Source organism: Taeniopygia guttata, chromosome 10 (genome assembly GCF_048771995.1).
Source record: "Taeniopygia guttata chromosome 10, bTaeGut7.mat, whole genome shotgun sequence".
Classification (NCBI taxonomy): Eukaryota; Metazoa; Chordata; class Aves; order Passeriformes; family Estrildidae; genus Taeniopygia; species Taeniopygia guttata.
In genome coordinates this window covers 5,363,666-5,377,023 of record NC_133035.1, presented here as the reverse complement: position 1 = coordinate 5,377,023, position 13,358 = coordinate 5,363,666, and the positions used below count along the sequence as shown (strand labels likewise).

At 51.0% G+C, this 13,358-nt stretch overlaps 1 protein-coding gene across 1 annotated transcript; it reads left to right on the top strand.

Moving 5' to 3' along the window:
• The first annotated feature begins 7,209 nt into the window (after positions 1 to 7,209).
• FOXB1 (forkhead box B1) lies at positions 7,210 to 10,570 on the top strand. The gene is made up of 2 exons (XM_030281631.4): positions 7,210 to 7,488; positions 7,919 to 10,570. Exon 2 carries the CDS (start codon positions 7,943 to 7,945, stop codon positions 8,903 to 8,905), a length of 963 nt encoding a protein of 320 aa, XP_030137491.1. The 5' UTR covers positions 7,210 to 7,488; positions 7,919 to 7,942; the 3' UTR covers positions 8,906 to 10,570.
• The last annotated feature ends 2,788 nt before the right edge of the window (positions 10,571 to 13,358 follow it).

Below are 13,358 nucleotides of genomic sequence, written 5' to 3'. Positions count from 1 at the left end.
ACAGGTTAGAAACTAAAAAGAGTTTATTTGAAGACATACAAATGCATATTTATTATACACATGTAGGCATTAACAATGTAAATTACACCGCCAGCACTTGCTGGTTGTTTATTCATTAGATCTTTAGAAAATCTACATTGCCTGCAGATAGCGGGATGATAATGTGAAATACACAAGCAGTTTACCCAGGCAGCTCCGCCCGGCTCCGCGCAGCTCCACGCGGGGCTGCCAATAGGTCCGCGGGGCTCAGAGCCGGCCCCGGGTCCCTTCCGCTACCGGGGGCGCTTCTTACAAGTGGAAGAGTGTAAGTGACGAGAAAACAGCCGTGCCGACTGAAAAACTGCCGTCACCCAAATACAGAGCAAGGCTTTTACAGGTCGCGGCTTGAGAGAGCAAACTTGGACGGAAATACTTCCTCGTAGAAGAAATACGAAAGGGCTCTCCTCTAAATGACAGCGCAGACATCTCTCTCTCACAGCTCAAAAAGCTTTGCCATTCCCAATGCCTTTTATTCCCATGTAAAATCTTTGCTCGCCAAAAGGGGAAAAATACTTTGTGAAATTCTATCCTCTTTAACTGGCTGGATGCTGTACGACTACCATTTCTCTCGATAATAAATACGGAGAAAAAAATACACAGGAAGAAATCGCTGCGGGGAAATATTTTCTAAAGTTAGATCCAAAGAATTTCTTCCAGGAATGAAATATTAAAGAAGGTTAATATGGTTTTTGCAGCAGAGTTGTGGGTTGATGGGAAGACGGGAGAGCTTTGCTCGCGTCGTGGGTATAGCGGGCGAGAGCTGGGGCGGGCAGAGGATGTTAACAGATACAAGGAAGCGATGGAAGCCGTTGGACTCGGGAAACGCAATCAGCGCTTCGCTCGCAGCCGCCAGGCTGGCCCGTCACCGCCCCGCTGCACGGGCTCCACCGCCGAGCCGCAGCCCCGAGCCGGCCCTGCGGGTCCCCCGAGCCGCGGGGTGGGCGCTGAAGCCGGCGCACAGCACGGGGAGGGGCGAGCAGCCCCTCTGCCTTTGCGGGCGCACGGCGGGGCCGAGGCAGCGCTGTCGCTTCCCCGCGGGACGCAGGTGCGAGCGCCGGGGGGGCTCCGGCGGGCGGTGCTGCCCGTCCCGTCCCGTCCCGTCCCGTCCCGTCCCACCGAGAGCGGGGCCCGGCGGGGCCGCGGGGGCGGGACCCCGCTCGGGAATTGTGTTCCCTGGCTCTGGGCAGCTTGGTGGGTGGCGGCCGGGCGGGGGCGGCGCGGGGCGGGGGCGCTGCGGCAGGAAAGGAAAGTGCAGAGCCCCGGCGCCCACACAGTCACAGCACACCCCCCCACCGCGCTGCGGCTTCGCGGCGGCAACTTACGGATCTGTTTGCAAACATGCCCCCCGCCAACAGAGAGAAAAACACAAGCATTCAAAGTTCTGACCCTAATTAAAGCCCGGCTCGTTAAAGACTTCACACAATGCAGGAAAAAGTTTGTCCGAGCCTGAATTCCGCAAGCGGTTATTACTTTTGCTTATAAAGAGGGGAAACAACCGTAACGTGCGCGCCATTATTCTTGTGGATATGCAATTTAAAAACATCGTCAACTGTCATAAAAACCATTTCACAATGTTTGGCTTAGTAATAACTTAGTAATTTAAAGGTGTTTTTTGCCGGACGACACGCACATGCAATTCAAGAAAGATTTACACTGCTTACAGATTTTGAACCGCTGCACTGACTGCAGCGAGACGAGACTCAGCCTAATATTTTTTGCGTTCTGGTTTTGCACAGAACACCAAGGCAAGAGCAGACTTTTGGAGAAAGCGTAAACGGGATGAGCATGTCTTGTAAAAAAAGACTCATGATAAAATATAAAGTTTATGAAACGGATGAATCTGGAAAGAAGAGTCCTTGAAAAAAAAATCACAACAACAAAAAAAAAAAGAGACAAAAGAAAGAAAGAAAAGAAAGAAAAAGGAAAATCAAGTTTGCTCCACCCAGCTATTAACCAAAACACAATACCTTTTTCTGGGTGGTACTGCACAGAAGTTGATTCAGTTTTGACAATGTTGTTTAGCTATCATTTGCTATTTTGAATGAATGGGAGCAATCCCCCTTTTTACAACAGTTGTTTCCTATTATGGAGAGGTGCAGCAGTTGAGGGCAGACATGTGAAAGTGGCTGTTTGATTCCCTTTTTCATCCCCCTGACCCTGCCTTTGTCCCTCCTCACCCTGGGAATGTCACGCCTCACTACTTCACTTTGAGATGCTCTAGAAAGTGGCTTTGTTATTCCCTTTTAGACATACACGAAATTGTTCTCATTCCCCCTGCTGTAAAAGATACTTCAAATTGGGACTCGGTTCACAAGTGCAATGCAATTTGGCTTAGCTCAACCTTTGTTCTGCTTGTACAAATGACCAAACAGTGCACACATTATACAGTTGATCTACTGCTCCCTTTACACCAGAGTTAGCGGCTGGGAGAAAAGCAAGTTAATCCCTTCAATACTAAGGTGGCATTTTCAATATTTCCTACAATGTGAAAAGGAGAAGAGAGGGCAGCTTGAAATGCGACATTTGTTTAAAAGGGAAGATTAAAAAGAAAAAGTTTGTGAGGCCTCCCCTGATACTTCTCCAAATAAATAAACAAACCAATAAATCCCAAACGTGTAGATAAATACTCCAGCACCTCCGGGAAGGCAAGGGACGTTTACCACAAAGACAGACGTTCAGGGCAATAACGTCGAGACTCAACCTGCAATCCGCGCTAACAGCACAGTACTTAACAAAACGCTGGGGAGTCACGGCTGCTGCTCCGCCTGAGCCGCGGCCCCGGCGCGCACCTGCGCGATCCGCGGAGGGGGGCCGGGCCCCAGCCCGGTGTGCCCGGCCCGGTGTGCCCGGCCCGGTGTGCCCGGCCCGGTGTGCCCGGCCCGGTGTGCCCGGCCCGGTGTGCCCGGCCCGGTGTGCCCGGCCCGGGCTCACGCACTCGGTGTAACCCTGGCACTGCTCGCAGCCGTCCTAGGGAGGTCTTGGGCGTATGGAGGGAGAGGAGGCTGAGGCGCTGCGTTTACCGGCGCGTGGATTTACCGCCGGCGGCAGAGGGAGAGGGGCTCTCCGGGAAACCGGCTCCGACGGGGAGCCAGGTGTTCCGGAGCAGCGCCAAGAGCCGTGAGCGGGAGCAACAGCCTCCTCCCGGGGTTAAGGAATTCGGGCGGTCCCAGCGCGGGCTCTCTGAGCGCTGGAAAAGTGCGAACGGCTCAGGCCCGACAGAGATGAACTCGGGACACGGGGGACACTCTGTCCTGGGGTGCGCCCCGGCGGCGCCGCAGCGGGGCCAAGCGCCGGCTCGGGCTGGCGGCGCCTGAAATCCCCGACGGGGCAGCCGAGGACAGCGCGTAAGGGCAGGCGGCTCTCGGCAGGGTGACGGCAGCGAGGAGCGAGCGGGCGGTGGTGCCAGGGCAGGGCAGGGCAGGGCAGGGGCGGCCCAGCGCAGGGAGCCCCGGGCCCGAGCGGCGCAGCCTGGCCCGGCCCCCCGGGCACAAAGCGCGCTGCACATCCCGAGCTATCGGCAGTACAGGTTTGGGGAACAGCTCTCAGTCCGGCCTTGACAGGCAGGGGGAGTTTGTTTAGTGCTCATTGGGAAAAGAACAAAATCCTTTTGAAAGGGCGCTAAGTAGTTTCACGCCGAAGTGCCAGATTTGGTGAAGAATGTGGGGTGGGACAAAGCCCAGCCGTTCCCAAAGCGGCCGGAGCTATTCGGGAAACCACACCGGGAATTCAAGCACACTGGAAAGCAGAAGACCTCAAGTATCTTGGCTTCCTCCTCAGCCCCCGAGAAGCAGAACGAGTTAAAAAAAAAAAAAAAAAAAAAAAAAAAAAGAGTGCAAGGCTTAGCCGAAACGCAGCTACAACCAACACCCTGCAGTTGACTTTCCAAAACGGGGGAAGCTTGCTCAGACACTGGCATTGTGTTTCGCAGCCTAGGAAACCCTAAGAAGCTGGTACTTCCCCCCTCCTTTCTCTTTTCTCCAAACCGGTTTGTAAATATTAACAAGGTTGTGAGTATTCTCTCACACGGAGTGGATTTTTTTATCCTTGGAAAACTTCTTGGCTTCCTCCCACAGCCCCTCTCCCACTCCTCCTCTCTGCAAAGCTACACACCTGCTTGCAGCAACAAGGATTCAAAATCAATATTGTATTTGTCACTTTTCTGTCTCCTTTTCCTCTCTCAACAGCCCTGCTTGCCACTGAGGCGAATTGTGGATTTATGGAGGAAAATTAGCATAAATTATTACCAAATCTGTAAACGTGTGTGGTCTTGCTTGTGGGAAAGTGGGCTATTGCAAACCTTCCATGCAGAAAGGTGGTCCATGATGGGCTCCATGCAAAGGCTGAATGGCTCTTGCATGAAATAGATTTCCATTGGGTTTGAACATTGATATAATTGACTTATGTGTATTTTATATAGTTTTCCCAACACTCCCTCTGAGCTCCTTATTTGAATTATACTTCAGAAAAAGTCTATTTGTTTTGGTCTTCCACACAATGGATTTGGATTCACTTCACCTTCTCCCCCTCCCTAATGTTGGCTTTCAAAATAAAAGGGAAATGCTACAATTACCTTTAAATCCTATATTACTCAAGTCTATCATCTGTTGCTTGCTTAGCACAAGATGAAACTTTGGGTATTAATTACTGGGATGAGTTCGGCTGCCCTACCCCTCCAATCACACAATCCTTTGCAATGGAAAAAAAAATAAACAGGAAAAAACATTGAAAACATTGGACGCCTTACAGCCATACCTCGTTTTCACTCGGAGTAGCAAATGACAACGGTGACTTTCCTTTAACTTTACAGCTTGTGGGTTCCTTTTTACATCAGCTGATTTGGTTTGGTTTTTTCTTTCTTCTAAAAGAAAAGGTACTGGGAAAGAGAAGCAGAAAAGGTTTTGTCAGTTTGTGGATTTTCTGAGCTGTCTTTTAGACAGGCATCCCAGGAGTGAACTTGGGCCAAGAGACAAAACCTGAACTGGGGGGTGTGGGAAGTTGGGAATGGGGGAGCTGGGTGTGTGCTGGGGGGGGCAGTATCCCTTACACCCACTTCTTTGGGGGTTCTCAATACAGGTTCTCCTGTCCAGTGTTAGGGGATGCTGAGAGGAATCCCTCCTCATTTCAGAGTATTGCCTTTCCCACCTTCTAACAAATATCCATAGTCTCATCATCTCTTACCCACAAAAAAAAAAAAAAAAAAAGAAAAAAAAAAAGAAAAAGAAAAAAAAAAGTTGGAGACTGCCTGGCTGGATGAAGCATCTCAGAGCCGATTAACTGAGGAAGGCAACTTCCAGGCTCTGAACAGCGCAAACACTCCCGGGCCCTCTCTGCAAGGGGCAGAGGGTGACATGTGGCAGGTCTGTTCCCTCAAAAGGGTTCCTTGGCTCGGCAGCGCGGGGCCGGTCGGCTTCTCGGATTCCTGGGAACACAATAATTTACTTATTATTCTCTTAACGACATCCTGCCCCGAGAGAGAAGGATTAGATGGGACCGAGGGCAGCTGGGTTGGGCCGAAGGGAGCGCGGTTTAACACACACGAGGTCGGCGCTGTCGCAATGTGAAAATGCGTTTTGAGGCTCCTGCCAGCTTGGAGGGAGCCCTGCTTGATGGGGACCGTCCCCTCCGAGAGGACTCCAAGGCTCTGGCAGAGCCCGTTTCTCAGCAGCCGCTCTGCACACAGCCGCCGCCGCTCTCCCTCCCCCAGCCCGGCTATTTTTGCTGAATTAAGAAGGTGACATTATTCTTCTTTTCAAGTACTTCTGTTAATATTGAAAAACGTGTGCTTGCATTTCAAGCGCGCGCGCTCAGCCTCAGCGGCCATTTCAATATTAATGAAATTGTTTAATCTCCTAAATTCATCGTGTTTAAGTTACGTTTTGGTGAGTTATTGACCGACTCCGAAAAATATTGTTAATGGAGTTGATGTGTATTCACCACAAAGGCTCTCCCAGACAATCTTCGGTTCTGGCTCTAGGGTGACAGGATGCACCGCAGCCTCGGGAATACACATCATACAAACTTCCCTCCTGTGCCAGGGCAAGCCTGGGACCTTCCGGGCCTGATCCTCCCCCCAGGACACACGGCTGGCAGTGAGCTGTGAGTCCGGGCTGCGGTTCCAGGATCGGGCCTTGGTTCCCGGGAAGGAGGCAGTACCGTGCACCAGAGAGAGCCGCAGCTCGGCTGTTACACGTCCTGCTGCTCCCATTACACCAGTGCGCACCGAGAAGCACGCAGGCAGGAGAACAGTCCGACACACATCGCGCAAACCCCGCAGAAGGCGTCAAGATGACGATGTTTAGCGGAGTGACCGCTACACGGACCCATGAGCTCACCCCGGCTCTGCGGGACCCCCCAGCCTCGAGGCCGGCCGGGTACCCCCCGGTCCGCGAGCAGAGCAGCGGTGTGAGGGCAGCTCGTCACCGAGCACACCGGGACCGTATGGCCGGTCAGGAGCCCGTTCGCTTCGCTCTATCGAGAGCAACTCCCGCGTCTTTACACCAACAGGTCCGCGGAACTAGAGCAGCGGTCCTACAAGGGCTGGGGCGGGCTGCGAGGGGAGGGAGGGGCACGGGACGGGACTGACTTTCCAGGGCGGCTACCGAGGAGCCCCGATCTTACCGCTCCTCGGAAAAAACCTTCCCTCGGGGGGAGCGGATTTGGCAAGGAGAAAGTCCCTCCTTACAGGGGAAAAGGCTCGCCTTAAGTTAGCCAACAATACAAATCAGATAACAATGCAGAACAAACAGAATACCACAGCCAAGCAATTTCCATGTCAAACATCCCACTGCTCAGTACCTCCATTTGTAAGTGTGAATTGCAGACTAAGCTTCCTGCAAAGTCCACATAGAGGTTAGTGCATACCTTCCCCCCACCCCCAACCACCGGGTACCATCGCACTGCAATTCCGCTGGCGGAGCCTTTTCACCCCTCGCCTTGTCTTCAAATGGAAATGATTCCCATTGGCCCAAGGTGTCCATGTAAATAGGTGTAAATGAAACCAGATTATGCCTTTCTCTCCAGCCCCCTCCTCCCTGCTCCCCTCCCCCTGCTCCCAAGGCGATTGTCATATGATAGCAAAGAAGTGGCACATTAATGAAGCGCCTCTACAGGGGTCTTTTCTGCTCATGTCACCACATAAAACTATCAGATGGTTAGAGGAAGGACATGGAGGCAACTAGTTAGCTCATCGCTGCTGCAGAGAAGCAAAGAAGCCTCTGCTACAGTGCAGCTGCCGGTGGTGTAAAAGAAGCTGATTCAGCCCGCGGAGGCGAAGGGAGGGGTGTACAGGAGGATTCCCAAAACCAAGCCAGCTCGCTGCCTCCTCAGGACTAAACCGGAGCAGCGTGGCCGCGGAAGGAGCGAGAGACACGCCGGAGGAGAGAGGTGGGAAAGAGTCCCGACTCCCAGCTGCGTCCCGGATGCGGACTGTCAACTTCCAGCAACTTTAAGGTGGGCACACGCAAGGGCTGGCATGGAGTTGGGTGGGAGTCGAGGGGAGGGGATGGGGTCCCCTTCATCCTCGCAGAGACCAGAACACAGAGCTATCACTAGAGTAACTTCACGGACGCGGGCTCCTGCGGGAAGGCCAGGCTGAGGGAGGCCAGAGCTTGGAGAAGCACATCGCTTTTCCCCCTGCGGCGGCACAGGGCTATGGGCTGTTTTCTTCTGCCCTCATCTGCGCCCCACTCCACCCGCCACACGCCCCGCGTCCCCCATATCGAGGGCTGAGATCCACCGTGCCCCTTCCCCGTGCTCTTCTTTCTCCAGCCCGGCCCCAGAGCCACCGGCTGACCCGACCGGGTGTCCGTGCAAATCCTCTCGGACTCACCCCTCTACCCCCTCCTCCCTGCCCCCTCCCCTTGTCGCTGCCCTTCTGCAGATCTCCGCGGGTCGCCTAGCGAAGATGCCTCGCCCGGGCAGAAACACTTACAGTGATCAGAAGCCTCCCTACTCCTACATCTCGCTGACCGCCATGGCGATCCAGAGCTCCCCGGAGAAGATGCTGCCCCTGAGTGAGATCTACAAGTTCATCATGGACCGCTTCCCCTACTACCGGGAGAACACACAGCGCTGGCAGAACTCCCTCCGCCACAACCTCTCCTTCAACGACTGCTTCATTAAGATCCCGCGCCGCCCCGACCAGCCGGGCAAGGGCAGCTTCTGGGCGCTGCACCCCAGCTGCGGGGACATGTTCGAGAACGGCAGCTTCCTGCGCCGCCGCAAGCGCTTCAAGGTGGTCAAGTCGGACCACCTGGCCCCCAGCAAGCCGGCGGACGCGGCGCAGTACCTGCAGCAGCAAGCGAAGCTGCGGCTCAGCGCCCTTGCGGCCACCGGCACCCACCTGCCCCAGATGTCCACGTACAATCTCGGCGTGTCCCAGCCCTCCAGCTTCAAGCACCCCTTCGCCATCGAGAACATCATCGCCAGAGAGTACAAGATGCCCGGGGGCCTCGCCTTTTCCACGATGCAGCCCATGCCGGCCGCCTACCCCCTCCCCAATCAATTGACTACGGTGGGCAGCTCCATTGGCACGGGCTGGCCCCACATGTACGGCTCCGGCATGATCGACACCGCCACCCCCATCTCCATGGCCAGCAGCGAGTACGGCGCCTACGGCGTGCCCATCAAACCGCTCTGCCATGGGGGGCAGACTTTGCCGGCCATCCCCGTCCCCATCAAGCCTACCCCTGCCGCGGTGCCAGCCCTGCCCGCCCTGCCCGCGCCTATCCCCACCATCCTCTCGAACTCGCCGCCCTCCCTCAGCCCCACGTCCTCGCAGACGGCCACCAGCCAAAGCAGCCCGGCCACCCCCAGCGAGACTCTCACCAGCCCGGCGCCCGCCCTGCACTCCGTGGCTGTGCACTGACCCGGGCCGCCTGTACGGACGCTGCCTTCCCCTTTCTCCCAAAGTTTCCTAGGAGCTCTCCTCCCTCCCCTTCTCTCCCTCCTTTCGCTTCTTTCCCCTCTCCTCTCTACTCTTTTCCTCGAAAGCAGAGACAGCTCCCCGCGGGCAGCTGAGTTCTGCCGTTCGCGTGAGCTCCCTTTCCGCTTCGCCCCTTCAGGCGAGCCCTCCCTCACGGCTCGGTTTCTCCCCTGGTTCTGAACTTTAATTTTCCGTTCTTCTGAGGCGAAAGGAACCGGCCCGGCCCGCCCCCTCCCGCCCGGTACGAGCTGCCACTTGCATTGCTAGTTTTCCAAAAGTACTTCAGGCATCTTCGATTTGTCGGCGACCAGGCAAGCCTGGCTCGGCGATGCCTCTTTCCCTTCTTTTGTCTGGGCTTTATACAGGACCGATCTTTAGTACCACAAACAAGGATGGCCGCTGTGTCACTGCATGAGGGCAGCGACGTTTCTAGCCTCCAAGCAGCAAAGGCTTGGATCTTGGAAACGCCGGGAAGCGCTCGGTGTCCTTTGTGTGGGTGCGTGTCCCGTGGCGCCGCCAAGGGCAGCGTTCCGGGGGGAGGGCCGCGGTCCCGAGGCGGTCCCGGGCCCGAGGCGGCCCGAGCAGAGCGGGGCCGCGGCCCGCAGGTGAGGGAGCGGCGGGGGCGGCGCGGAGCGGGCCGGAACCGCGCCGGGCCGCTCACGCCACCCCTATAATGTTTACAAAGCGCCTGTGTTAATGTAAATACTGAACTTGCATCTGTACTGTAAATCAGATGAGGTCCCTTTTGCAGTACCTGTTGTAATGTGGATGTTTACTGTAGTTTTCAGGCGAACGAGAAAGAGGAGTTGACTTATCTGTTAACTTCTGGTTAACCCGAAGGTTTGGGGAACTGAGGTTTTCTTTGTTGTTGTTTTTTTTTTGGTTGTTGTTGTTATTTTAAAATTTTTGTGGCTATTTACTTCATAGCTTAAAACCAAACAACAACCATAATTATAATAAAAATAAACCTGTTACCAAGCACATAACCCGACACAGCTTAAAGAAAAGCTGTTGAAGTCACTGATAAATTGTGGAAAAGTAATACAATAGCAGGTACAAACTCTGGAGGTCATCCTTATTTCTGCTGGAGCTTTGCAGAGGGGGCTAGGGAAACTGTAAATGTTTGTGCATATGAATGATTATAAAATCTGTAAAATGCACTTTTGTTTGATATACTCCTTTCTAGTTTTAGGTAGTTTGCTGGAAACTGAACTGTTGTTCTGTTGTGAACTGCTTAAGTTAAGAGAAAAAAAGAACACGCCCTCTAAACAGCATTAGTGTCTATTGAAACTGTAAAGATATTTCTTTTACATTTTTTTTCCTGTACAGAGTAAGCATGGCATTTTAAATATTGGTGTTCTTGTTCCCAGCATGTGTGTTTTAAGACAAAGGTTAAAAAGTGTCTACGTTAAATTATGAACCTAGTCGTCCAAATAATATTTTCTCATTAAAATATGTAAATTCAGATTTAGTTTCTTATTTGTCTTTTTAAAGAATTTACACGAGAAAAGTAAAAATACTAGTTCATGATGATGCAATGGTGTTATTCCAATATTTAGATAATCTAAACAGCCTTTTCATGCAAGGTTAGTATAAATATAGTTATTAATACAGCACAACTTCTTAGACAGAATTGTCATTATCGCTGATTTAGCAAAGGGAGAACATGTTCTGTGGGGTTTATGTCAATATATCTGTACATCTGTGCATACACACACATCTGCATTTGTGCCCTATACACTTAGACCCAATATAAACATATTACATTCATGCCTGTGTGTATGTATACTCATCACCTACTTCCTCCCAGCTGCATTTTCTCTAAAAATTGTAAAAATTAGTAAGTTTCTGCAACACAGAGCAAACATAAAATCTTCAAAGAATTAGATACTTTTTTTGGGGCTGAGAATACTGAATATTTTTCAGTGGTGTTTTTTCTTACAAGTGGCATAGCAAAATCTTTTTTGCGTTAAAGTGAGTTATTGCAGCCTTTTACCTGGCGTTTAAACCTGCTCAAGCACAAGTTAGTCCAACCACTGCTAGAATTTCTCCATCCTTACTGACCAACACTTTCCCAAACCGCTAATTTGCAAAGTGTAACACAATTGTACCAGTTATTCCGTAATTCAATACACAGCCCCTTTTAAAAAGTAAGACAAAGTAGTTACAATGAAAACTGGATTCTGAACACTTTCTAGTAGGATTCCCCAAATCTGCTAGGGATTTTACAAGGATTCTGCAACTGTTGAAAATGAGAGAAGACATCTAGTGAAATGAGTAAATAAATGCTTTGGAGATGAGGCATTCTGCGAGCACAGTTACAAGACAACTGAAGCACTAACTAGCAAGAAAACGACATTGTATTCTAATGAAGCGGCAGGATTCACCAGTTCTACGGCAATGATGTTACAGAGGTTTGTCTTCGACTGATCTCTCCGAATTTCTGGACCATAAACACGGTAAGTGACATCCCCATTTCCTTACTACATATCACAAGATTCTTGAAAAAGTTTTAAGAATAATGTAGAGGGCAATTAATCCAGTTGTGACCATTAAAAAAAAAAAAAAACCACCAAAACAACAACAAAAACCCAAAACCAAAACGGATCCCACACACAGAAAAAAGGTGGAAAATACATGAATCATTGGGCTGATTAAAATGCATGAAGCTGCTAAAGCTTGTCGGATGGGGGACAACTGAACTCATTCATCAAGTCTAACCCACGATTATATCAACACGATCAGTTAAAGAAAGCATTCAAAACTTATCACCAGATCAATGGACACATAACTCGACAAACTTTTCCTAAACAAACGATGACCTACATTTTTAGACAACGAGGAAGCTTTTCCTCCTTCCCTTTTTTTCTTTAAAGATCTAGCAGTCAGAACAAATCCTCAAAGATGAAATCCGAGCCCGACTAACAAGATGAAGCTGCACTTTCAGAGTCTTTTTTTTTTTAAATTCTTATTAAACTATACAGTAACGTCGGAGATAAAGATCTGAAACGATTATACCCCAAAGCTAAATACTTCCAAAAGGTGCAATAGGTTTCTCGCTGCATAGTGCGAGTGTGTGTCTCGGCACCGGACATGAAAATGCCATTTTGCCCTTTATCTGCCCCAGCCCGGGGAAGCCCCGGTCTCGGCCCTCTCCCTCCGCGGCCCCAGCGTGCCGCCCGCGGAGCCGCCGCGCTCCTCCGCGCATCTCCGCCCGCTTCCCCAAATGTTGTGATGCTGACTGCAAACAAATACGCAGCTCAGCGCGTCGCTTGAATTTACTGCTTTGACTTGTTAAATCTCCCTAATGGCTCAAGTCCAATGTCAATAAACACTGATCTGAAATAGAGCAGCAACAGACAACAGCGCGGAGGGCAGGGGAGGATGGGGGGTGGTGGGGGGCGAGGGCCGAACCCTCTGTCCTGTTTAGACATTTCGTGGGGGGTCGGGGGGGATTCTTCTTTTTTTTTTTTTTTTTTAATTTATTTGCCAGACAGACATTATAAGCTAGGCGTACTTAATGCAAAGATACTGTTGATTTCAGGCAAAAGCTCTTTTCTTCCGGAGGATGGGTTGGAGCCCGGCTGTGCAAGGTAAGCCCGAGAAGCCAGCCGGGCTTGGCGGCTCGGGGGTTTGCTTCATGTCAGCGCATGGTATGTGAATCCTTTCTCGGAGGCGGTTTTTTTTTTTTTCCCCTTTTTTTTTTTTCCCCTTTTTTTTGTGGTCTTGTTTTGTTTTGTTTTCTCTCTCCTCGACATGTGACAAGACACCACCCCACAGGACTGAATCCTCTATTGAAGACAGCCAGCTCCTTCTCACTCAGAATATTTATTTTCTCTCGAACCGCGCCTTGCAGGGAAGGGCGGTCTGTGCCAGGTAGGGAGAAAAGAACTCCCCGGCGACCCCTGAGAGGAGTTTTATGAGCCAGACTTTTTTCAAAAGTGGTCCTTGGGAAAGGGAGAAAAAACTTAGCTTCATCAACTTCAGCGCCGAATTATCTCGGAATCTTAATATAAATGTCACTTTGTGGGTTGGTTGTGGTTTTTTTTGTTTTGTTTTTGTTAACAAAAAGAAACCGAGCTGTGAAGCCTTGGAGGGGCTGTATTTGTTTCTTTTAAACTAACAACAAATTATCTAATTAATATGTTTCAATTACAGCATGAAAAAGAGAGGCTTTGGACCGCCTGCAGTGGGTTTACAATAGCCCCAGAGCCCACTATAAGAATTTACAATAACTTCACATCTGTTTCTTTATTTCCCACTTTTCGAGTCTAAAACTCCTCTTGAAATCACTTCAAACCGTAGCCCAAGTTATGAAATATGGTCTCTCAGCCAGGAAAAAAAAAAAAGGTAGAAGAAAAAAAGGACAAAACTTTGCAGATCGAGGCTTCATTTG